At 30.1% G+C, this 25,020-nt stretch overlaps 3 protein-coding genes, 1 long non-coding RNA gene and 1 other non-coding gene across 6 annotated transcripts; 3 read left to right on the forward strand and 2 right to left on the reverse strand.

Moving 5' to 3' along the window:
• Positions 1–1,585: 1,585 nt before the first annotated feature.
• On the forward strand, positions 1,586–6,721 carry LOC116433832 (alpha-ketoglutarate-dependent dioxygenase alkB homolog 4). Of its 2 annotated transcripts, XM_031992377.2 has the most exons (6): positions 1,586–1,847; positions 2,326–2,451; positions 2,736–2,828; positions 2,970–3,403; positions 4,052–4,228; positions 4,331–6,721. In XM_031992377.2, the coding sequence occupies exons 1-5, from the start codon at positions 1,746–1,748 to the stop codon at positions 4,200–4,202; spliced, it is 906 nt and encodes a 301-aa protein (XP_031848237.1). In that variant the 5' UTR covers positions 1,586–1,745; the 3' UTR covers positions 4,203–4,228; positions 4,331–6,721. The 2 variants fall into 2 exon arrangements, with proteins under 2 accessions (XP_031848237.1, XP_076230057.1); XM_076373942.1 differs by having other exon boundaries at positions 4,052–6,721.
• LOC116433833 (CD63 antigen-like) lies at positions 5,252–12,115 on the reverse strand. The gene is made up of 5 exons (XM_031992378.2): positions 11,791–12,115; positions 6,532–6,720; positions 6,112–6,282; positions 5,669–5,905; positions 5,252–5,491 (listed from the first exon to the last, which is right to left on the reverse strand). Exons 1-5 carry the CDS (start codon positions 11,863–11,865, stop codon positions 5,306–5,308), a joined length of 858 nt encoding a protein of 285 aa, XP_031848238.1. The 5' UTR covers positions 11,866–12,115; the 3' UTR covers positions 5,252–5,305.
• On the forward strand, positions 10,724–14,249 carry LOC143175303 (uncharacterized). The gene is made up of 2 exons (XR_013000096.1): positions 10,724–11,602; positions 11,698–14,249. It is a non-coding gene; the product is annotated as an uncharacterized LOC143175303 (long non-coding RNA).
• Positions 14,104–23,567, reverse strand: LOC116433834 (CD63 antigen). The gene is made up of 5 exons (XM_031992379.2): positions 23,303–23,567; positions 17,327–17,515; positions 16,481–16,651; positions 14,879–15,103; positions 14,104–14,564 (listed from the first exon to the last, which is right to left on the reverse strand). Exons 1-5 carry the CDS (start codon positions 23,378–23,380, stop codon positions 14,499–14,501), a joined length of 729 nt encoding a protein of 242 aa, XP_031848239.1. The 5' UTR covers positions 23,381–23,567; the 3' UTR covers positions 14,104–14,498.
• TRNAS-UGA (transfer RNA serine (anticodon UGA)) lies at positions 21,993–22,076 on the forward strand. The gene has a single exon. It is a non-coding gene; the product is annotated as a tRNA-Ser (tRNA).
• Positions 23,568–25,020: the final 1,453 nt, after the last annotated feature.

Consider the following 25,020-nt stretch of genomic DNA (forward strand, 5'->3'; position numbering starts at 1 on the left):
TAAATGCGTACAGCCGGCTGCGGATAGTAAGGGGTCCTCGTATCACATAGGCGTGATAGCGGCCGTTCGAGCGACGTGATTTCCATAGGGCAAGATCGAGCGTTTTCCTGTGTTCGAATGAGTGCGACAAGGACATAACTACCGAATGGTGGCGCCATCTAGCGGCCTGGAATTCGGAGAATTTTCCCCTATACCTATAATGTGTGAAACAAGGACAGAGTCACTGTGCGACAAGGACAGAGACAGCGTTCCCCGTGCCACCTACTTTAAAAAAGCATCTCATCAGTCCCTGGTACGTATGCGCGAAGCATAACTACCAAGGAGGTATCTGCCGGGAGATAGAGAAGGACGCATAATGGCCGACGCTAAGATCTGCGCGTTCGATGGAAAATTCATTAATAACACGACTCCCACGAATGAGTCATTAACATTTGCAATTGCAGGTCGTAGAATGGACCTTCACTTACTTTCGCATATCATTTTCGATAAGATTTTGTGTCGCGTTAATTATTTAGTAATTATTTTCTAACTGGATGTCCTGTGGGAATCTAGAGTTTTTTGATAAGTGCTGAGTCAATCATTAATTTTTATAGTTAATGGGCGTAATCGGTGAACTTTTGTAATCGAAGAGAATAGTACGGATCGCTAGTAATATTTCGATATTAGCTTCAGTCATGTCTGAGTTGTAATTAATGAGTTTTTAACAATTTTTTGATGGGTTGATTGGTTTCTGTAAAGGACGTAATGAGTGAGACAAGGAGAGGTGTATGGGTGCGAGAAGGATAGAGATAGTTGGTGATGGCGCCACCTTTTGCAGGCACGCTGAATTTTCTAGATAAATAGTATTAGATTCTCTTTGATAGATGGCGTAGTAACTAACTAGCTTTGTCCTTCTCGCACGTATATATCTTTCCTTGTTTTACACCTTGCATTTCCTATAGAACGCAATCAATTTATACGAAATTTGCTAATAACTCATTAATTACAGCTCAAATGTGACTAAAACTGATACCAATACGTTGTTAAAAGTCCAGTCTAATTTCCTCGGTTAAAGAAGTTCCCTGGTTGCGTCTATTAATTATGAAAATTAATTATACACTCAGCACCGGTCAAAGAGTTCTAGATTACTTTGGAACGTGGTCTCGGGAAATAATTAATTTCCATAGTTAAAAGACATAATTGGTGAACTTTTCTAACCGAAGAAATTAGACTGGGCCTCTAGGAACACTTCAGTATCAGTGTTAGTCAGATTTGAATTGTCGTTAATAAGTTATTAACGATTTTTGAATGGATCGTTGTGTTCTATAAGAAATGCAATGAGTAAGACAAGGTAAGATTCACGTGCGAGAAGGATAGAGATAATTGCTGTTTGCGCCAGTTAGTGGAGGCAACTTGGTACCATTTGGCTAGAAATTTCAGCGTTCTTGTAATAGGTGGCGCCACTAGTCCTGGCGAAGGAAAACAAGGATCTATATGTAAATACTTAAGGCTATGTTTCATTGTTTTTGATTCTTATTCCTGTCACTTATAGCGCTGTCATACAAAACCAGACTAAGTCGATATATCAGCCGTGACAAAATTTTATATTGATGTAGTGTCTATTTTATACGTTGTCTGTGATAATACTATGTAAATAATGTTACAGGGCTTGTTTATTGTGTTATTGTTTGTCTATGGTTCATTCTCTGATAATGATCTTGTGAAGTTGTTTTATTTATTGCACTGTTAAATAATTGTTTTAAGACATGGAAACTGTTCGACCTTGTGGTTGCAAAGGAATAAGATCGTGTCTTCTATGTGAAAAAGAATATGATATAGTAAAACCTGACTTGAAACTTCAGTTAGAGGTTAAAATTTATTAAATATTTGGGCACTATGTTTTTTATATTAAAAGAATAATATAAATTTTGATAACAAATTATTATAAAATGAGAAATAAAATTTAAGTCACTGTCAAAGTTTTATTATGAAGTAGGATTTTTTCTCCTGGCTCAATTAATTATGTTTTATATAATAAAAGTATATTCATATATGTCAAATTTGACAAGTATGAAAAGAATATTAAAATCATAGTCTTCGTGATATAGTCAGTATTTTCTATCTTAGAATTCTCTACTAAATTTGTCCAGTAGTATAATTATTCTCTTCACTTTGAATAGTGTGGATTATTATAAGTAAATTCGACTTTTTATTAACTATCAATTGTTATCTTTTTGCGTATTAAGATTCCTTGAAATATAATTTATTTTATACAACTTAATTTATACCTTTCATAAAAGTTTAGGAATTGTTGTTAATAATAATACACATTGTACTTTATTGTAGAAATCTTCTATTTATGCCTATTGCCCACATTGTGATCAAGCATATCCTGAATGGGATGCTAATCTTTATAAAAATCATCCAAATCATCATGGAAAACCTATAGAATTTCCTGGTGTATATATACAGGTATTTATGTAAAATTTAACAAGTTATTTATAAATACTTTTAATTATTACTTGCAATCAATTTTGCGTAATCATTTAAACGTGTTTCTTTGTCAAGAATTTCAAGTAGTTTAAATTATTCATCAATTACTACACAGTTAAATGAGGGATGAGATTTATTAATAAATACCTAAAAGTTTGAAACAACTGCTTGTCTGAGGCATGCTTATAAAAAAGCTTACTTTTAAATAATTATAAAATTTGTGATGATATACCAAATATTAAATTTGTTTTTTTTGTATATAGCTGAATTTTTTAAATTCCAATGAGATTGATGTACTGACAAAAGCAGTTGATGATATACCTTGGGAAGCTTCGCAAAGTGGAAGAAGAAAACAGGTATTTATAATGTTATAGCTAATGTGTACTTGCTTTAACATAATTTATTGGATCTTAAAACATTACAATGCTAGTAATTTACAATATTAAATTGACATTAAATAAAACAAAAATAATGTCATCACAATTTCATGAATTTAGAATTTTGGTCCAAAGTGCAATTTTAAGAAGAAAAAACTTCGTTTGGGTTCTTTCAATGGCTTTCCAAAATCTACACATTTTGTACAACAAAAGTTCTCAGAAGTGCCTATACTTAAAACTTTTCAAACAGTGGAGCAATGTACTTTAGAATATGATCCATTACGAGGAGCTTCAATAGATCCACATATTGATGATTGCTGGATTTGGGGTGAAAGAATAGTTACTGTGAATGTAATGGGTGACTCAGTTTTAACAATGACTCCGTACCTTGGACCAGATACAAAATACAATTTGAAAAGTATTGCTGAATATCCTACAACATTGTGTAATGATGCAAACTTTATTGAAACAAGTGAAAATAGTGTTGTTAATAACATAACTATCAGATTACCAATGCCAGAAGGGTCCCTTATGGTTCTTTATGGTGCTGCAAGGTAAAACAATTATTTATATGCTACAAATGATAAAAGTTCTAATGCTTTTTCGAACTTTTCAACTATTTTGTCATAAAGATAAATCTAAATAATTATAATAGGCATTTATTTTTAGATGATATTTTTCATTAAAATTGTTATTAGTTTAAATATTATAAAAGAACATTATTGAGAATTATTAAAATTTGTTTATTTTATTTTGCATATTTACATATAATATAAAGTTCCAACAATAAGTTAATGAAGGACTACTTTAGTATATACTCTTATAATTTGAAATAAACATATCTTGAATTATAAATATTAGTTGTCCCATAAGTTCATGCCGTTTATTTTTCTTCCATATAAAATATTTTATTAAATATAAAATTTTTATAACTTCACAACGTTTCACTCTTAAACTCTTTCTACTGACTAAACTGAAGTATAAAGATTTATTCATCCAAGTCCGCCTATCGCCTTGTGATTACAAAACATAACGTAAAAAGTTAACATATCGCGACACGAATTTACGGGACGACCCATAGCAAATACAGATAACAGTTTAATTCTATATAGAATTTACAAGAAGTAAATTACAAAAAATATAAAGTACAGGTAATTATTATGCTGGTATAACAAATACTAAATCTTGAGATTTTTTTATAGGTATAAATGGGAACATTGTGTCTTGAGAGAAGATGTAAACTCTAGGCGAATTTGTTTAGCTTATCGTGAGCTCACACCTCCTTATTTAAATAATTCATCAACAAATGAAGAAATTAAGACACTTTTACAAAGGGCATCAATATTTCAGTGAAACTAGAAAAAATGTTTTCTAATAAAGTATGTAATAATAAAATATTAAGATATTGAATTAAATATGTTGCATTGAATAATATTAAAAAATAGTCAATATTATTATATATATTGTCTACATCATAAAAGGTATAGCCATGAGGGTAGAAACTGAAAAAAATTGAATTAATGTAGAAGAAAACGAATTGTGGTTAAGAAAGGATAATTCGAAAAATATCGAAAATGTGAACAACAATTACATAGTTGATATACTAAGCCACAACATCCTTGAGAATACGGTAGGTAATTCAGAACACATTAATTAAACTAATTTAATTTATTTAATTTACATATAATTTTCCTAATATAGAAATGTAAAAATCACATAAATCACTGATTTAGGAAACGAAATGTAAAAATCCAAATTATAATTTAGTTTTTCACACAAAAAAATGTAGAAAATTTCGGCTTGTATTTTCTTAGTTAAGGTACATACATTGTATGAATAAAATTGAAAAAAACTGAAGAAACTAAGATAACATATTACTATGAAAATAAAAGTAATAATGTATGTATTTGAGTGAACTATAATACGAAATTTGTAATAGAGATTTATAACAAAAAAAATGGAAACAGTTACTTGCCTAACATGTACTTCAGTAGGTAGGTAAGGAAATATGTACAATAAGGTTAATTCTATTAAATATTTGATATATACATTAATAGAAAAAATAAAGAAAAATGGATAATTTTATTTTTCTGTTACTGCTCTCTTGGTAAGACAGAGAATTAAAAATTAGTAATAAACTTTTGATGGTAAACTATAGATTGGTCCCATGTACCACTTATGTCTCAATTCAAGGACATTTATTCCTTTACCTGGCTATACCTTTCTTACAATCGTATCAACGACTGAAACTTTTAAATAAAAAGTGAAGCATGAAATATTAAACGTAATTTCGTATGAAAAGTCAAAAATTTACCACTATTTACTTTTGAAAAATCTAAATAGATAGAATAATATTAATACTTGTAACGTTTAAATATACAATATAATATAACGTCTATAACAAATGATTAAACAAAAATATATTCAATTGAATATATACAAGGAAAATAAAGTAATTAGACGTTTTTTATAGGTTCAGGAGACATATAAACTACAGGGAAAGTAGTGAGAGGATCTGCCTTTCCTAATGGCTGATATCCATTAACCAAACTTTCTCTCAATTCCCACCTACGCCGTTCTCTTTCTGTTTTCTGTCTTCTAATTGCTTTGCCTAACATACAGGCAAACATTATTCCAGTAAACTGAAAAATAATAAAAGATTATTAATTTTCAAACTTGAACAAATGAAGAAATACATATAAAATTTTATGATAATCTTTGAAAAAAATTAATTTTGAACTTCTCCTTAAATCTTATTCTGTTATGGTCATTTTTTTAAAAAGACGGTAAAAATTATATGTATGAATTTGTATATTAACCTGAATGAGAGCAATGGCCACAGCTCCAGTACCAATGTATAAGACACTTTTGTTAATGAGACTTGAAAGATGTTTGACACATCCACTTGAGTAGACATTACATGCAATACCAGAATCGGGTCCACATTCGATGTCGTCACTAATTGACCAAGGTCGACAAGATTTCGGTAGACTTATTTGATTTTCTTTCATAATTTCCTCCCAATCATGATATCCATTGTACCCGCAACAGTATAGCTTTAATTGTAAAAAATATATAAGGATTATTATTTAATAACTGTATAGTACTTACACACCGTAAAAATATTAAAAAGTTTTATTCAGTCATGTAGATTTATATTAAAACATGTTTCAACTCATAGTCACTCTGTTTATATTGGAAAATACAAACTATTGATTATGATGAATTATTTTTATTTTTTAATAAATCCAAAAAATATTACCTTTGATTGTAAAAAGTCAATAGCATCTTCAGCTTCTTTATTCTTTCCATATTGGTGCATGGTAGCATTAATGTTATCAGCTAGAAGGTCCTTTATGTCATCCTGAAGAGCATAAGCTGCAATTGCAGCAGCTAACTCCATTATGAGAACAACGGAAAGAGATACTGCAAACTGTAAGTGTACTTATTATTATTATTATCATTATTATTATTGTTGTTTTTATTATCAGTACCATTATATCTAGGTTCTTAAATGTATAATGTATAAGATTTTATATTAAAACATTTTAATAAATAATTTAAGACAAAGAAAATTATGAAAAATTAATTCAAGTAACAGTATGTTTTTGAAATTAGTTTTTAAAAAATATTTTTACTATAGTTATATATTAACTATTATAATAAATTGAAGAACACTTACCACAAGAACCATGCAAGTACTTTCTCTAAGAGCACCACAGCATCCTAGAAAGGCTATTACAAAGATGAGGATTCCAACTACGATCAGAAGAGTTGCAGGTGAAAAGTATCTTGGATCAAGAAAATGTGAAAAGTCTTCATAAACTGCATAAATTGTAGTTCCAACGGATATTATCATCATCCCTGTTAACTGCAATATTAAAACGTTTATGAAAATAAATAAGATATTTATGTAACAAATGTAGAATAAAATATAAAAGAAATTAAATAAGTAAAAAGTTATAAATAAGTTTGAAAATTTTTAGATCTTATTCAATGATATATAAAGAAGCCTGTCAAAATCGATCATTTGAAAATGATATTCGTCATTCTACTAAAATATCTATAATAGAAAGACAGTGGTGCTTTGTCACTAGTATTAAAAAGATTAGAAATTCTTATCTAAATTGATAAATCGAACCATTCGCAATACGATTTTCTCTTCCGAAGACTTGATTCGATGAAAATTTTACAATAAATTTTACGATTCACATTATAGAAATCCATTATTTATTAACACAGAATTATTTTCTATTTTGAAAATAAAACGCAACAACTGAAGCCATACAAACATGTTTTTTAACGTTTATTTAAATGTATTTAAATTTCAGATGAATTGCAAAATATCAATGCTATATGCAATTTGAGGCGATAAAAATATATGCTTTATCTGTACATTAAAGTAAGTTTTCCTATAATTAAAATTTGGGTATAAACATTTTATGTTTATGTTTATACCTAATCCAGGGGATTGTGCATAAACTCCGCTGTATCATACTGCCCGTAACATATTATATAGGTAATTCATAGATGGCTTTTTTGACAATCGTATGCAGATAGAAAACAATGGACATGCAGATAAAGGACGAGTGAAGAAGTGGAAGACATCGATGAGTTGCGGCGTTGCAAACCGTAATAATCTGCACGGTAATAATTCATCGGGGTCGACCTCGCCCAGCCGATATCGATCCTGCTGACCGTCCGAACAATACCGTAGAGCTATGATCCACGTCCATATCGAGGGTTGACCTAACTTGTTGAATCTCAGGGCCGAGTATGGTTATTCTCGTTACCTATCCTCTTCGGCCAGCAGGAAAAATCGACGTTGCTGCGGTTATCGTCACCGTCGGCCTCGACCGCATTTATTGTTCTCCTTTTCTCCTCTGCTATTTGAATGATATAATATATGCAGACATAGTATTTAAGATGCCACTAAAGAAGAACAATTTTACTACGTCACAGAAAATAATTTCATTGTTGTTTAATCCCTTAACTGCGATAGTCGCTATATATTGTATTCGCAAAAATTTCTATGTATTGTTTATTACTTCCTTTTTTTATTATGTTTATTAAATATAAACATTCTTTTTTGTTAGGAAACTAATTATATTGTACAAAAACACAATAAACTTAAGGGAAGAAAAGAGTTGAATTAAAGTGCGTTAAATTGTAAAATATTTCGGAGAAAAGCTCCGCGTTGCAGTGTTGACTCGCGCGAAAAAATTCTGTGGTTAAGGGGTGTAAACGTAAATATTGTTATTCGAAGTTAGAACTTAAAGATAAAGAATTCAAAGTTAAATCGGTATTTGTACAAGATTCAGTATATCGATAGAAACAATTGAAAGTATAGGTATTTAATTAAGAATTTAAATATGATCCGGTCACTTCACCTGGAATTCCCCAGAAGAACGAAAAGGACAAACTACAGAAACTGTTCTTATTATGAAGTATTTTATTTAAGAGTAGTTTAATTGAAGGATAAAGGTTTTGAATAGTTTACTTCGTGAGTTTTTTCAAGGATACTGGAAAATACGTATGAATACATTTAATTTCCATTTAATATTAACCCCTTGCCTTATAACATCATTTCAAATTTTCGGTGAACTGAACTGAAATGAAATTATTATATTTTAAAGCTAACGTGTACACAGAATATACCTAGAATTCTTCTCTTTCTTCCAGTAAATTATTAATGACAAAGTAGCCGTATCGATCATAGTTGAGAAAGAAATCATAGGGCAAGGGGTTAAAGCCCAACGGTGCACGCTTCTTTGTCTCCATATGTTTCTCATCATTTTCTTCGTCCAACTTTATGTTGTTCAATTGTTATCTATTCAAACAATATAAATTAACACTAGAACTACCGAGCAGTCAATTTGACTTTTGGAAATTTCTTCGTAGACACTCCAAGAGTAGATCTATTGATAAGTAAGTACTTCAATTGATCTACAATTCAGTTTACGTATTGATAAATCAATTTCTCAAGTAGTTAAGTAGTTTCACAAAAAAGCATCTGTTATCTTTTTAATAATTGCAAAAAGAAGAGATTAAGAATAGGTCATTTCGATCCGTCTGGCAGTTCTAGTGTTAAACTAAAATCATCTCTACCTGTCCGAAAAGAAACAAATTCGTTCCCGAAGGTGTTATTTAGTTGTATGTATATTTTCTTCTTCTCTATTGTAAACTATGGTACTCAAATAAAATGAGTGACAGTTAATCGCTAAACGATCTAGCGGTTAAAAGCATTAGGCAAAGATTCTGTATGGCTAGCTCTCTCTTACACAGAAATGATAAATTATTGGGAAAACAATTACTCAGATATATATTCATAATGTAGGTACGAACTTTGTTATGTGTTTATAAACTAAGGTGCAATAACTGATCATAACGAGTATTATGTAACTGCTTCAATGCTATTGGTCGATATTTTGAACGTAAACAAATGAGGCCGATACAATTACCCGCAGCAGTTTCCGCGTAAACATTCGGAGCCGATAAATTGGTCCATTGGTATCAAAGGGATTAATAAAAATCTTGTTTTTCCATATTTTGTTCTCCCTTTTGCTTTCTTCCCTCAATTGTACCGTTTAGAATGTATTCATTGAAAGAAAAGGGGTTTTGTGGGCTGCATATCAATTAATAGTATATTTAACTTATATTTATAGTGGTGTTAATGAGTCTTTTAGTCGCAATCTTATAAAGACTGTAAACTTATGATTTTTTGTTGATCCATATTTCGTGGATTAGAGTCTAGAGCACTCTAGAGTCTCACTATCCCGGCCATCTTCGCTTACTCTAGATCTCAGGATATTATCGTTGCGAGTGAACAATTACGCCCCATTGTCTTCTATTGTTTTGTTTCCGTAAATTCCGAAATAAGATGTTTGTAAAAACAAAATCTCAGTGTTTTTACATTTTGTGAATCAATTTTGTTCACTTTAATCGATTCTACGATTATTCGTAGAAGTTTCTTGCGTTATTCGTCTTCTTTTTGCGTCAGTTTTTAATTACTTTGTTTTATGGCTGTACGCCTACATGTTAAACCGGAATGACTAGGTAATGCAATTAAGCGGTTAAACGATAAAACGATAAGCTGAAGCACAGAATGCATTCAGACGTAAAGATAATTTTATACGGTGTGCTAAAATAAGAACCGTTTAAAATGTCGTGTGATGACATGATCTTTACAAGAAATGTTTCCATTATGTAATGAGATTAACTTGAAATTTATCATTAAATGAATATATACATTATTCAAATCACGTACTTTTTTAACACCTTTGTTTTATGTTTCCAGCGCGAATGACAAACGATAATTGAAAGATTTATTTACTGTATTGTAATAATCTACTATATTTTTAAAAATTCTACTATAGAAATTCTACTATATTCTACTATAGTTTTAAAAATTCTAATTTTTGATTGAAAAATTTCATTTACTATTATTTGAATTATGAAAATGCTTTTATGAAGAATTATAAAATAAATTCCTGATTTTGTATGAATACAACAATAAGAGACACTTCGAGTGTCAAGAAATGTACTCTTATAATTTTTATATCCAATTTATAAGCAAATATAAATAAGTCACTCTAACTATTCAATAGTTTTATAATATTAACACTAGATTTACCGCCAGACATCAAGGCAGATCCCAACAATAGATACGTAAATATTCCCATAGTTGCATCGATCAGAATTGTCTAAAACCTTCGTCAGAACCTTTACTAGTAACGACCACAAAATCGAGTATTCGTCAAATTAACAGGTTCCGTAAATCTATTATTTACATACATGAATTCATTTCCATTTATAACAATGTAATCATAAGTACAAGTATGTCTACGTAATGGTATAACCACGTATGCGTTCCTGTACAGGACATCCATTTATCGCTCGGTAAATAGGCGCGTTTATCTGCCTCTTATCTGTACATTTATCCGTTGAAATGAGATGTTTCACGAATCTTGTAAATACGTTGCGAGGTCTACTTGTATGAGCATCGTTGTATATACCTGTGACGAGTCATTGTACTCGAACAACAATCGCTCGGCCGTATGTTTGTATTGCTCGACCTCGAGTCACATCTACGATCACGTAAAATTGAAGGAACGTCGTAAAAGTATATACTGTATATGATATATGTATATACTACATACTATAAGTGCTATATATACATTACAGTACTATATATATACAGCGGAAACAAATAAACCAACTGATTACGAGTAACGGAAGTGACAAATGCAGCGTTGCTCGACCAGAAGTTCCAAGCAAACCATAATTTCTCATAAATATGGATCTATCCCGAAGAAATAATAACGAAAAAAGAGAAGCATAAATAATCAATTATTACAACCAGCGACTTCTTAATGCAATGCATGAAACAGGTTTAAGAGGAAGATTTGAAAGCAGTTTTTTCGAAAGAATGACTAACTGATATTACGAGCAACCTACTTATTACGGCTTCGTAAACAGCAATTAACGCAGTCGTATATAAAAATACACGTTTCTTCTTCAGGCATTTCGGAGAACCGAATGCCAAATCGAATAGTGTGCATAGTCGATTGAGAATATTGAACTTTGGTTATTAGTCACACGTAGGTAGCGTTATCTTGATACGAGTATCGATCGACGAGACTGCTCACGGCGTAATTTCAACGGAAGGATTTCACGATCTATCGTGTCAGGGAATTTCATAAATTCACACCGACGCGAGTGCCCTGGAAAAGAATTCGTTCGCGATCAGATTCGTAAGGAATTACGATTGATTGAACGTGTATTGTAACGAACCGCGACCGAAGTACGGTGAATGTAAACGTTCGCTGATGAATTCGAATGTTTGAAGGAAAAAATGGCGTATGTAAAAAATGAAGCGCGTAGTCGTGGAAGCATGGAAGTAAAAGAAACGAAAGAAATATTAAGATACACGGCTACAGACCACAAAAAGGGAGTTAACTGCGCATAGCAGATACTTGATGCAACGTAGGCCAACATCGAGGTGCGTGGCAGCCATTTTGGTGCACGTTCGTTCGGAATCCTCTTGCACGCAGGTGCACTACAGAACCACACTGCTCCTTCTCTCTCACGCGCCGCGAGGAAGAACCGACTGAACGTGGAAAACACCTAAACTCCGATTCGATATATCGCATTATCTACTGATAAAGACGCACACATACCGACGACACACGTAACGTAGCTGAGTTATGTATTTTTACGAAATTCTTTTTCCTATTTCTACTGTCTTTTCCTCGATAACCAACGGTATTTCAGCGGCACAACGAATGACAATTGAAACCATGAATTCCAAAACAGCACAAGTCCAGTAATTAATAGTAACTAATATTCCGAGAAAATTAATCTTTTTTTTTATATCTTTGTATAATGTGTATCTTGATTATTTTTGCTGTGAATGTTGAGAACACATATGCTTTCATTATGTACATATTTATAATAATATTAGATAACTGGCTATTGCGTGAAAAGTCTTGTAAAACTGTGGACTTGTGTTGTTTTAGAAATAATTGGAGAATGTATTATATTATTGACCAATTTAGTATAAATTTTGATTGAAATGGACAAATTACAGTTTATAAATATTAGTGTTTATTCGCTATCTCACTCATCATTTTTAGCTTTCTAAATAGGTTTCTATTTTTATAATAAATGCTTAAAATATGATGATTCAGGTTCATACATTTTTATAGAATTGTTAATACGAAAATTAGAGGATATGATACTATACATTATATTGTATTATACAGACACATATTGTTTATTTCGAGATACTTATCAGAAAAATATCTTATCTAATCATTTCATTGTTGAGGATATCTCATCGACGTTCTTAGAATATTGTAATTCTTAATAAATTTGATTATTATCAAATTAATGAAGGATCATCAAACAGTAAAATCGATCTCTAGAAACCGAAAGTATCAAATTTGATATTAAAAATGTGTTCATGTCATTGAATTTCATTAAAGCATTCCAAACAAAAAAGACTTGTTCTGTTATGCTTCGCTTAAATACAAGCGCAATTTTTTAATTTATGTATTGCCCGAATGTAAAACAAAACAAATAGAACCGCACCTTTAACGTGCTACGAGATTATTCTTGTTTGAGGAAATCATTTTTTAATAACTTCTATTTTCTATTATATATATATAAGAATTAATTCTTTCATTATTCAGATATGACGACAGCTAAATAAAACGAATTATATTCCATTAAATATTTTATAACTTTGTTAACAAGTTAACAAGTTTGTTAGAATTCTGAATTTCTAACTTTATTGCTTTCAAATTTAATCGTAAAATTAGAAATCCAGAATTTCAGTAAACTCGTTAACGTATTAATCAAGTTATGAAACATTTAGTTAAAATAAATATTGTTAAAATATTAAATAAATTACGATTAGATTTAAAAACAATAACTTAAACAACGGCGAAAAACGATCTCTACAAACGGGAATATCCCTTTAATATACCAAATACAGAATGTTATTGAAACATTTATTTCTCAACGGACATCATCTTACTACCACTCGGGGCCTCGAAATAGTCGGCACTGGCAAATCGACCGGTTGCTACTTCCATGCGTGAAAAACATACAGAATATGACTCACGTGTATCATCGTGTGGGTAATTCAGCACACGTTTATTATTCATAGGTAAGTATGAATTACGGGTAAGTATTACAAACCGCGGTAAACTGTATTACAAATTAAGAATTTTCTCCCACTACAATGTTGTCGTTCACATGAGACAATAGTTTGCATGCAGAGTACAAAGTTCCCTCAATTCGATGTGTTTTACTGGTTTTATGTAGAAGTCTTGTTGCATTACCTTTAGTCGGATCGAAACGGCTGACAAAAATGGGCAAATGTTCGATCATTTCACACAACGAGCGAAGACTGCGATCAGGATGAGGAGTATCTTTAATGAAAATTACTACAAAATATGTGTACTAGCTGATAGTTAAAAATTTTGTTCTGTAACACGTACAGAGTTCTGTAAAATTTGAATGAAAATGATAAATGCTGATAGATATATTAATCTTGTAAATAAGAAACGCTTTAGTAATAATGTACATCAATAAAATATTATCTTACTTTTACACGTTTGCTTAAGAGTTTAATTATGAAAATGTTGAAATCCATCAAAAAAACTTCATATATGTTAGAATAGCTTTTCTAAAGACGAACGACAAAATATTGCTGAATAGGAAATGAGAAAAATGACAATGGCATAACTATGGTAATGTAATATTTTATACATTTTTCAAAGAGTATAATTTTTCTTACAAAACGTCACAAATAGATTTTACATTATTTATTCAATTGAGACTCTCCTGAACGAAAACTCTTTGTCAGCTTCTCTTTCCAACGGAAAAAAAACATGGGTCCTTTATATTTTATTTTAGGAAAACTGATGATTTCAACGTTACATACATTTTAACGTATTCTATGGATTAAAAGATCCACGTTTCGTATATCTGTTGTTTAGTGATATAAAACCTATTACTCCTGATGTATAATATTTTGTAACTGTACACGATTTGGGACAATTACTTTTCAAATTTTAGGAGCGACGCCATTCCACTTATTTATGCTTGATGTGTGGATGATCTTCAAGTTCATTAAAAATCTTACACGGTTTCGTAACTATTTTTAATCGATCGTGCCAAGTAACTCGAAAACCAGATTCCGATTGCCTGAAAAAGAATTCATAATAATATCGAATTAATAATAGTGATAGCAAAGTTTTCTTTTTTAAATTAAATGTGATACATATACAGTAGGGCCCCCTATAACGCGATTAAAAAATCGTCGAGAAATAACTACGAAAGTGAAATTTTCCATAAGAATAATATTTTAATCGTGATATAGGGGGAGGGGAGTTCTACTGTAATTCGAATATAAATCATTAAAAAAACATTAAAAATAAAAATAAATGAGAATTTCTATTTGGAAACATCAATGTTTTATTTGAAGAGGTAGTGTCCCTTTGAATAGATGAACGAATTACCTGAACAATAGCAATACCAATACCAATGCCACCGAGTTGTAGAGCATGAGACGCGATTAAAGACAGGAGACTCTGGTAACAGCCATTGTGGTGTAGAGTCGGTGATGTAAGGGTACAATTTGTCGTATCCGTATGCTTCCCCTCTTCAGGTAAGCAGCACGAAGGAGGAAGAGGACTGATAATGTCTTTCCAGTCAAACGGACTATCGGTTCCGCAACAGTTGAACTAAACAAATTTATATAATTTATATATATTTTTTAATATTATATATATATTATTATTATATATAATATTTAATATAATACAATATAATATAAATATAATATAATATATAATATAATATAGGAGGGATAGATATTGGGAGAAAGAGAAGAACAACATTTGCAGAATTTATGAGAAAAAGAACAACTGAACACTTAAGAGAAGAAAAGAAATAACAAAAACGGAAGAGCTTAATATTTTTTTCTTCTCTAAGTCAATTTTACGCCAAAAGGCATTTCCGTAAGAATGCTTAGAATTACTTTATAACTTGATTTATTTATACTTTATTACTGTGTCTTCGTTCAACATTTGTAATGAAAAAAGAATAAAATTGATTATTCTCTTCACTCAAAACCATAAACTTGAAAATCTAACACTATTCTTTCATATCCTTTAAACTCGAATTTGAACAGTTCTATTTCTTCAATTAATAATTCAACAAGAAAATTCCCTGCACCAAAAAATACGCGTTCCGCGCTAATTAATTTCCATTAAACGTTGCTTTTTATTTCTAACAGGTGCTTTAAGAGATATGAGTTTATTACCTTCAAGCGCGGAGGTACTATGTAATTATATTACGTTGGAGAAAGGTTACTGAAAGTAAAGGTGACTAGTTGAACGGTTAAAGCGACCGATAATGTCGAAACATTATATTGTAATGTATGTAAGATGTTCCATAATAAAACAAACAAGCTTCATCTAAATAAATTGATAGAGTGGAAATTCTTCGTCAAAATTTCGTATTCTAAATATAAATTCACTAAAAGTCTACTTCTTATTTTAATGAAAACGATACATACCTTAGAATTATAACGCTTTCATAATTCCAAAATAAGTAAGGTATAAATTAATATTGAACTGAGAATAGCATCGTGAACTAAAACCATGGTCAAATAAAAATGTTTAAAATGCAAGCCAACGATTTTCGTTTGTTATTGCACGTTAAATTCGTATCAGTAATCTAAATGACCCACGTTCATGGTTCGCAGTACGGCTGAAACATCTGTCGTTCAGGGGTTTATGGATAGGCCGTGTGTATCTTGGTTGATAATTACCCAGATGGTAAAAATCAATAGTGAAATAATTAGGGTTGTACTACCTGTGTGACATGTCGCGAGGGAAGTGATTCGAAGGTCTGCTAGAAAGCAACTACAATATTAAATATATCCTTTATAAAAAACAAAAAAAAAATTCTTCATTCATACTTTTTAACTCAAGTGCAATCTTAAAACAGATTTTTGCTGTGATTTTTTTAACGGGTGCATGAAGGTTAATTTTCATTAGAAAGTAAAATGTCCGTTTTCATCAGAAAGCAGTAAATAAAAAAGCGAAATATATTACTTTGCGTTGCATCTCGTCCCAAACTTCCGATACTTCTGTATTATTGGGGTACGCGACCATCATATCATTCATTCTGTGTTTAATAATCGTCGATGCCCTGGCTCTCAAAACGTATCCAGAAATACCACCTGCGAGCTCCAAAATGAAAACAAGGACCAGCAAAGAGGTAAACTATAAACAAAAAAAACAAACAAAATATACAAACAAACCGTGCAATTACAATTCGTTTTGTAATAAATAAATTCATCTGTTCAATAAGTAAATGTTGGTGATAACTTTATGTTAAAAATACATAAAGGATTGAAAACCTGAAAAATAAAAATGTATATTATAAAATAATAAAAGAAGGATTCAACTTCACATGCGTCTGATAATCTATTAGTTACTCGATCATAAATATATTTTTACAATTACTTAGTTTTCTATGCACAATATACAAAACATTGTTGTTCACTCATTTCTTATTTCTAAGTTGCAAGAGGGAGGTTTAAAAATTCTTGTTTACTTTCTATTACTAAGGTGAAAGTACTTTTATTTTTTTTACTGTCGAAGAGAAGACGATCCGATTTGCCTCACCTGTACGGTTTTACCTGCCCTCGCGCGATAAAATAAGGAAAAAGTAAAGGTTTCGTTTTATTATTTTCGTTTTATTATTTAGTTTAACATGTTCGCTGCGAGCGCCACATGTTTGTTCCCACATTTTCTCCCGTATTCTACTTAAATCCCACATTTTACTTAAAGAAAATGAAATTAATCCCATAGACATTGTTATTCAAAGTTATAAGATACAGCGTTATATTTAGGAACTCAATGATTTGTTTTAGTTTAGAAGATTTGATACATTACCGTGATTATCATGCAATAGTTTTCACGGACGGCGCCGCAACATCCGAAAAAGGCGATGAAGAAAATAATTGCCCCAATCGCGATGAGGAACGATGGCACTGATAGGAACTTATTGTCCAGAAACTGTTGGTAGCCTTGGTAAACTCCGCGAATTACCACGCCACTGGACAATAAAATTACCCCCGTTATCTGAAATCAAAAATATTCACTTTCACAATTTCAAATAAATAAATTTCGGCTTCTGTGATCAGATCCGATTCTTTAACGAATTCGTATTCTGGTCCGAGATATTCAGGTCTGCAGTAAGTAATCAATCGTTATTTTTGAAACCAGAACACACGAAGCGCGCGTATTAGTCGAAAGTTTATAGCAATAAATTAATTTTTAAGTCTTTAATTCTACTGTTACTTCGTTGATACATGGAAACAGCGCTTTATCTGTATCATCTTAAAAATAGCAGCTTCCAGGTATGTATTCGTACCATAAATTATGCCAGAAAATTTTAAAAATGTGATTTTCTGCTGTAATATGCGTACGACATTGCAATTTTTTGCCATAATTATGCAACAGGTATTTAAACAACACAACGGGAACAATTTCGAGACTTAACCCTCTGAACTGAAATGACTAATCTCATTCACACGTGTTCTCAGTGCGAAACTGGATGTCGTGAATTATTTGACAAATACGGTATATTATAATAACATCAACTGTTGTTTTACAACTATTCACAAGAACAATTGCCGTTATAATAATTACATTTTGACCTTTCACTTTCACGATTACCGCCAGAAAGCTATGGGTGGTTCTAATGTTTTGATCAGGAATTATACATATGTGCCTGTAATTATGAAAGTGGTCTAAGTCAAAAATTGAAAAAAAAAATGAGTTCATCAATTATTTCATATCACATTATTTTAAACTAAATTAAAACAAAAAAAAATGTATGACTTAGACCACTTTCATAATTATGGACATATATATTTTTTCATAATATTAAAAGAAATGAATCTTTTCAAATGTAGAAACGACAAGTATAGATTATGACTTGTCAGTCTGAAAAATATCTCGCAGCTAAAATCATCCAGCATGTTTTCCTGGTATCCCTCAAGAGGAATCCCTGAAAACAACCGCCGAATTCCAAATACAGAAAGGCTACACGGTGTTCCTTTAGCAGCAAGCATTATGCAGTGTTCAAATTCAAGAGCCGAAATGAAAAGTGAAAAAATAATGAAGATGAAGTAAACAACAGCGGAACAGCGATAAAGTGAAAAAATGGTGGAAGTTATCGCGAACTGCAAAAATATTGACTGAATTATCACAACTGCCCCATATGCATATAATAAAACGTTATCAGACGAAAAATAGAATACTAATTAAATCAAAAACAGGATTAAATAACAAGTTAAACGTTCATGATGAAAGGCGCATGAACAAAAATGAAAAACCACTGAAAGTTTAACGCCTCTAAACTAACAAGTGAGATAGAAAAACATTCATGATAAATTATTAATTCTGAAACAGTGAAAACAGTATTACGGAATTATAATTTTCGTTTAAATGCATCATACCATGACAAGACACTTATCAACGACAGAAATGCAGGAAGAAGATTGGACGTTGCAAGAGAATATTTCGATAAAAATTTTAATTCCTGGAAACAAGTTACTTTCCCGTAGATGATAAAATTGTATAATGTAATATTGATAAAATTAAGACTTTTAAGTAGAAAATTTGAATCTCATCCTTGATCATGAAAACAGATCTATAATAGGTTAAAGAAACGTCGAGTTTATTAAAGACAACGTTGATTATTTAAACATTTTCATACAAAATTTAGACGATATTACCGAAACGTAAAAAGTTTGGGAATGCTTCAAATTTTATGGCGATATGCACTTGCCTCAAAACGATTAACACGATTCTTCAATCAACTAATAATATTATAGAAGACATTTGGAAGAAATAAGATATTAAAATTACACAATCATACGTAAACGCGATTTCAAAGTACTCCGAATAGAAAAATAGTCTAAAATTGAATCCTTTACATTACAGAAAAGTTTAAAAAAAATTCTAAACAAAATCAGAACGGACAGGAAAATATGACTGAAAATACCCAACAAAATAATTATTTTTAATTCAAACGAACTAAGACAATTTTTTACTCTTGTATGATTTTTTATAAGGTCCTACTGCAAAATCTTTTTTAGTAATGCTCGGTTCTTTCAATTCGACCTTTCAAAGTAAATTACTTTACTCGTGTTATTTCTGAAAGAAAAATGAGGAAGTAGTTAAAGTGATTCGTTATTTCACACTGTCATTTTTTCTTTGTTTCAAATAGGATTTGCTTGAATCAACTTTAGAGCGACGTATTGATGCACCTGCGTTTGTAAATTTTATTCCATTTTCTCGCAGCAAATGCATCACATGTTATGATAGTATTATTCGCATCTTCGTAATTAAGAAGTTTATTTACGATCTCTTATAGTTTCTTTTACGCTAAAAACTACATTATTCAAATCTATATTTAAATGACAAATAGCGATTATATTGTATGAATATTATCGTTCTTCTTTGTTTCATTCTTTCAATGGAGAAGAAAAAGTTCACGAGCCTAATAATTACAAAGGTTGAAATAACAATTGTCAGATAATAATTGTTTTTTTCGTCAACTTTAAATAAATATTTTGCTGCTATTTTCGCATAAAGCAGTGTTCCAATTTTCGCGTCATAACAAGTCATTACAATAACATCTGGACTTCGGGTTTTTCTTTATATCCCTTCTTTAATAATAAATCGTGGAATATAGAAACTAATCCACTGACTTTGGAACAACGAAAATAAGAATCGCGATTATCGATTCGATAATTGTACTCCTTAATTTCCGACATACCAAGAATGACATATATGTTACTTCGTTCAAATCAAATTGCAAGATAAATTATCATTATTATTAGATTGTAGATTTTCTGAATTTATAATACATATAAATTACGAGATTAATAATATTTTTATTTCATTAACTTAAAAATTCTATAACTGGGAAAATATTTTTTCTATTGTACTACCACCAACTTGAAAGAATTATTATTATGCATATTTGCAATTGAAATATAATATGTGCATATAAAAATAGGAGGAAAAGTTACATAAAACATTTGTGTAGAAAATACAGATTTTCAAAGTCGAATTTTTATGTTCACAACTACCAAAATTGAACACTGATTTTATATTTGTTTTAACCGTAAGGGATTGCTTTTTTCAAAATACTTTTCATTGTAATAGTCATTGGAACAATATGAAGATACAATAAATATTTTTATCTCGTACGTTTGACTCAAAAAATAAATAAATAAAACAAATGTGTAATAGATAAAATTATACAACTATACTAGCATTCTTGCGTAGTCTGTACCACTTTTTGTCATAAGACTTTTATTTCTATCCAGAGATTGAAAATCGTTATGACATCGGTTTCGGTTCATAAAGTAGTTATGAAGAATCGAAATGAAAAACCGAAAAATAAAAATTATAGAACCGTTTCAAAACCGATATAACAGTTTCAAACAGTTATTTTCGGAACTTTTCCATTCCCTGTTTTTACCATCAATTTCCTTTTTTTCAAATTTCATTAAAACGCCATTTATGGAAGTCTAAATATTAAAAATAATTTTATAAATGTTACCAAATAATTACGAAAGTATATTCAAAACATAACTTAGGACAAAATTCTACATTGTGTGCGGCTCCAATTATGACAGTTTAGTGAATTAAAGGCGATTCCACTTTATTTCTAGTAAATACAAAATTTAAAGTAAGAAATACTAATTTCTTACTTTAGATCGTTGTTCCCAATCGAGTTTACATAGCAAATTGGATCTATCGGAAATGAGATTAAAAGTTCTCGAAATTCAATTACTGTCGGCGAGAATGGGGCTAAAACGGAGGTTACATATCTACGGGAAACTAAATAAAACTGTGTTCTAGAAATTGTGTGAAAAATACAATTTTTTATTATAAAGTTTATAAGATAATAGTAAGTTTGCAGCATAATAAGAATAAGAGAAAAATATAATTCCGTTTCCACTATTAATGGTTTCATTCCAGTATTATTTACTTTCTTGCATTTAATACAAGATAAAAAATAGAAAATATACTAATTACACAAATGTTTAACAAATTAGGTTGGATTAAAAAAATAATATAATTTTTCCTCTTTCTATTTATTCCTGTGTAATATTCTTTCAACTTTCATTTGTGATATATATTTTATTTTTTCTATCTCAAAGTATATTCAATTTTGTTATTAACAATTTATCCTGTGACATCTATTTCACATTTAATAATATGAAAAAGAGCTTAAATGAAGAATTTGTAACTTAAATGTAAAAATCATGACATTGCTTACCTCTTAGCAAACTTTTCTACATTATTACAAATATTGTTCGAGAATTCTATAAACATTTACACGTGTAAAAAGAACTTAATTAAATGTTACAATTTTTCAAATTTAAAATATTGTATTCACCGAAATGAAAAATAGTTGTTAATACTTAACAGTGAATATTGATATAGCAATGTACGAAAGTGCATATACGCATAAATAAATAGTCAAACGGGTCATGAATTAAATATCACTAAAAATGCGCACCAAATTTCAACAGCTGCGGTGTCCGAGCGGTTAAGGAGATGGATTTGAAATCCATTGGGTGTTCTACCCGCGCAGGTTCGAATCCTGTCCGCAGCGAATTAATTTTTTTAACGTCAAAAGTTCAATCTGTTTTATTCCACAATTCATCCACTGATACACATAGAATATCATTGTAAGTTTTCACCTTTTTTTTATTAAACATTGAACGTACAACATACTTTAATATAAAGAAAATCAATTAATAATTATTTCTCAAATTTCAGTGTACTTCCACAACTTATAATATTCCTTTGTTCAGAATTCTCAATAACATAGAAAAAAGGATCCAGAGAAACACCTCAAATAAAGATGTAAACGCGACATCTATTTAATTTGTAATATTTTGTTCCATGAACTATAAGATAGCATGACGTTAAAGTGCATTTAAGATTGCTTCATTAAAATGAACGCAATAAACACTTGCAAGAAGACAAAATTGATACCACGTGTACATTGTGTTTTTCCGTGATATAAAATAATATGTAATTAGGAAAGGTTGTTAAAAATAATCTGTTAACGATTCTCATATTATATCAATTACTCGTGTGTATACATATATACGATATGTCTGCGGTGTATTTATGTCAGACATCTTTCCGTAACTTAAGAGGAAAACAAGATGTAAATGCGTACGCATGCATATAACGTGTATCGATATATCGGATGAAGTATGACGCATCGCATGATCTACGGTCGCAAATGGATCATTTTACCAGATCAAACATCTGTCAGTGGTTAAATTTATATTTGTATCTATATTTTCATTAATCTCAAGTATAAATCGTTCTGGCAGTAACAATAAAACTATATTAAAATATTCGTATCGATATTTAGGTTATACTGAGGTTAGTAAAACGTTCAGTTTACGAAACTTCCAACTACTGAACTCAACGAAGTATCGTTAAATTAGTTCGAAACTTATCAATTGCGACAAGTTATGAAAGCATGTAAAACGCAAATCAAGTTAGTATATGTTCCTTTAAAAACAATTTAAATAGAATTAATAGAAATTTTAGATAAAACATACTGAGCTACTCAAAGATAATTCCCAAATTATCATAGAAACGTGATTGTTCTTCTAAATACATAAATACACAATTAAAAATGGTTAAATAATAAATTTAAAAAAAATTGTTTTCTCGCGCATTAAAGGTACAATGAAACGAAAACATTCCTGGCATATGTATTTATACTCCCTAAATCTGTATACACGAATATACGCATACCTTTAAAAAATCAATACAAATACGCACACTATGTAAAAAAAAATAAAAATTACTTACAACGAAGAGTAGATTGAACACGAAGAGCAAATATTTGACACATTGCGAACCAAGAGGCAATCTCATTGAACGAACCATTTTTATTAACAATTAAATAAGATACTATTTATTGCTGTCGTAAAAAATCAGTACAAAGATAAAAATTTGTGGAGCTTTTTCGCGCTTTTTTCCAACGTTAACGGAAAACGCATAGACCGGCCGAGAACATTTCAACAACGATTCACTGCTTTCAGACAGTTATCGCGTGGCTGCGTGTCCATGCGCATGCGCGGCAGTAAACTCTCAACCAAGGTTACGAAACTTCAAAGATTACCAACTGTAAATTTGTTTTCGCCTTTTTATATTTTTAAATATTTTATTCTAATTTATAATAATTATTTTCACAGAGATTTTACTATAGAAAAAATTTGTACACATTATGTAATCTTACATGTTATCAATACTGTTGATTGCATATAACACTGAAGAATAAAAAAATTTAACTGTTGGATAAATAAAAATTTGTACAGTAAATGTGAACATTAAACGAAATTAAATAAAATACACCTAGACATATATAGTATTTATCGTCATCTGCAAAGACGATTATTAAGATACTTGTGAATCTATATGGTATTATTTTTAATTTATTATTAAATGTAATGCTATAAAATTTAAGCATATATGTATATATGAACTATCAGATTTAAGAAAGTGACAGCTTTCTAGACGATTTCAAAGGTAGATGTGTATATAATTATACTTCTAATATTTTCGGATTACGTATGTTTGAATTTATTTATACTCATTTTCAATTTACTCATTTTGATAAAATTCTAATAAATATTGAAATGTAAAGCAGTTTTTCTGCATAACTCAAGATTTTAATTGCACTGAATTATATTATAAAATTACTAATTACTAATTGTAATTGTATTGCTTATTTTGTTTATTAAAGAAAATTGTTCTATTTGAGATTTTATTCGAGTATAAATCTTCATCTACATATTCCAATAGTTAATGATTAAAGTAAAATTACAATAAATACATTTATATATAAATAAAGTAAAGGATTGTACAATATTAAAGGAATCTGCGTAGAATTCAGTTAAAAATATATGTCGTATAAATAATCGTAGATATTTGCAAGGGAATTCTTCAAAATTTTTTATATCACCAGAATTGCTTCTTTAACACATTCATCGTAAAGAAAGTTAAGCATAAGTTATGTTTAAATCGACTGAATGTAAATGTTTGAAATTACCGCAACTTAATACGCGAAACATGGTAATATTGAAGCTTTGTAGTAAAATTTAAAAATACAATTAAAAAAAATATTGTTTTGTCGACTATCCTATATAAATATGAAATTAATTATTCGGATAAAAACCAATAGGTTAATTGTACGTCAATAATAAGAAATATGTAAATTTCAATAGTTTCTATATGCAACACAAATTACAACATGATTTAAAGGTCAAAGTTAACGAGCTGAATTCTGAGAACCATCTATTTTCGACCTGTATTTAAGAAAAACTTAGAACTGAGAATTGCAGGTATAATTGCTATATGTTACGCTTTTGTTTGTTCCCTGTGTTTTGTCCTATAGTTTTAACTAACTTATGTAGAATACGTATATGTATGCGTATTTCAGAATATTAAACCAAGAGCAAAAAAGTAGTAATAAACTAAGCAGTAATGAACCGACAATGAGACGTACAATTTGATTTATTGTCAGT

The sequence above is a fragment of the Nomia melanderi genome, chromosome 14 (genome assembly GCF_051020985.1).
Source record: "Nomia melanderi isolate GNS246 chromosome 14, iyNomMela1, whole genome shotgun sequence".
Classification (NCBI taxonomy): domain Eukaryota; kingdom Metazoa; phylum Arthropoda; class Insecta; order Hymenoptera; family Halictidae; genus Nomia; species Nomia melanderi.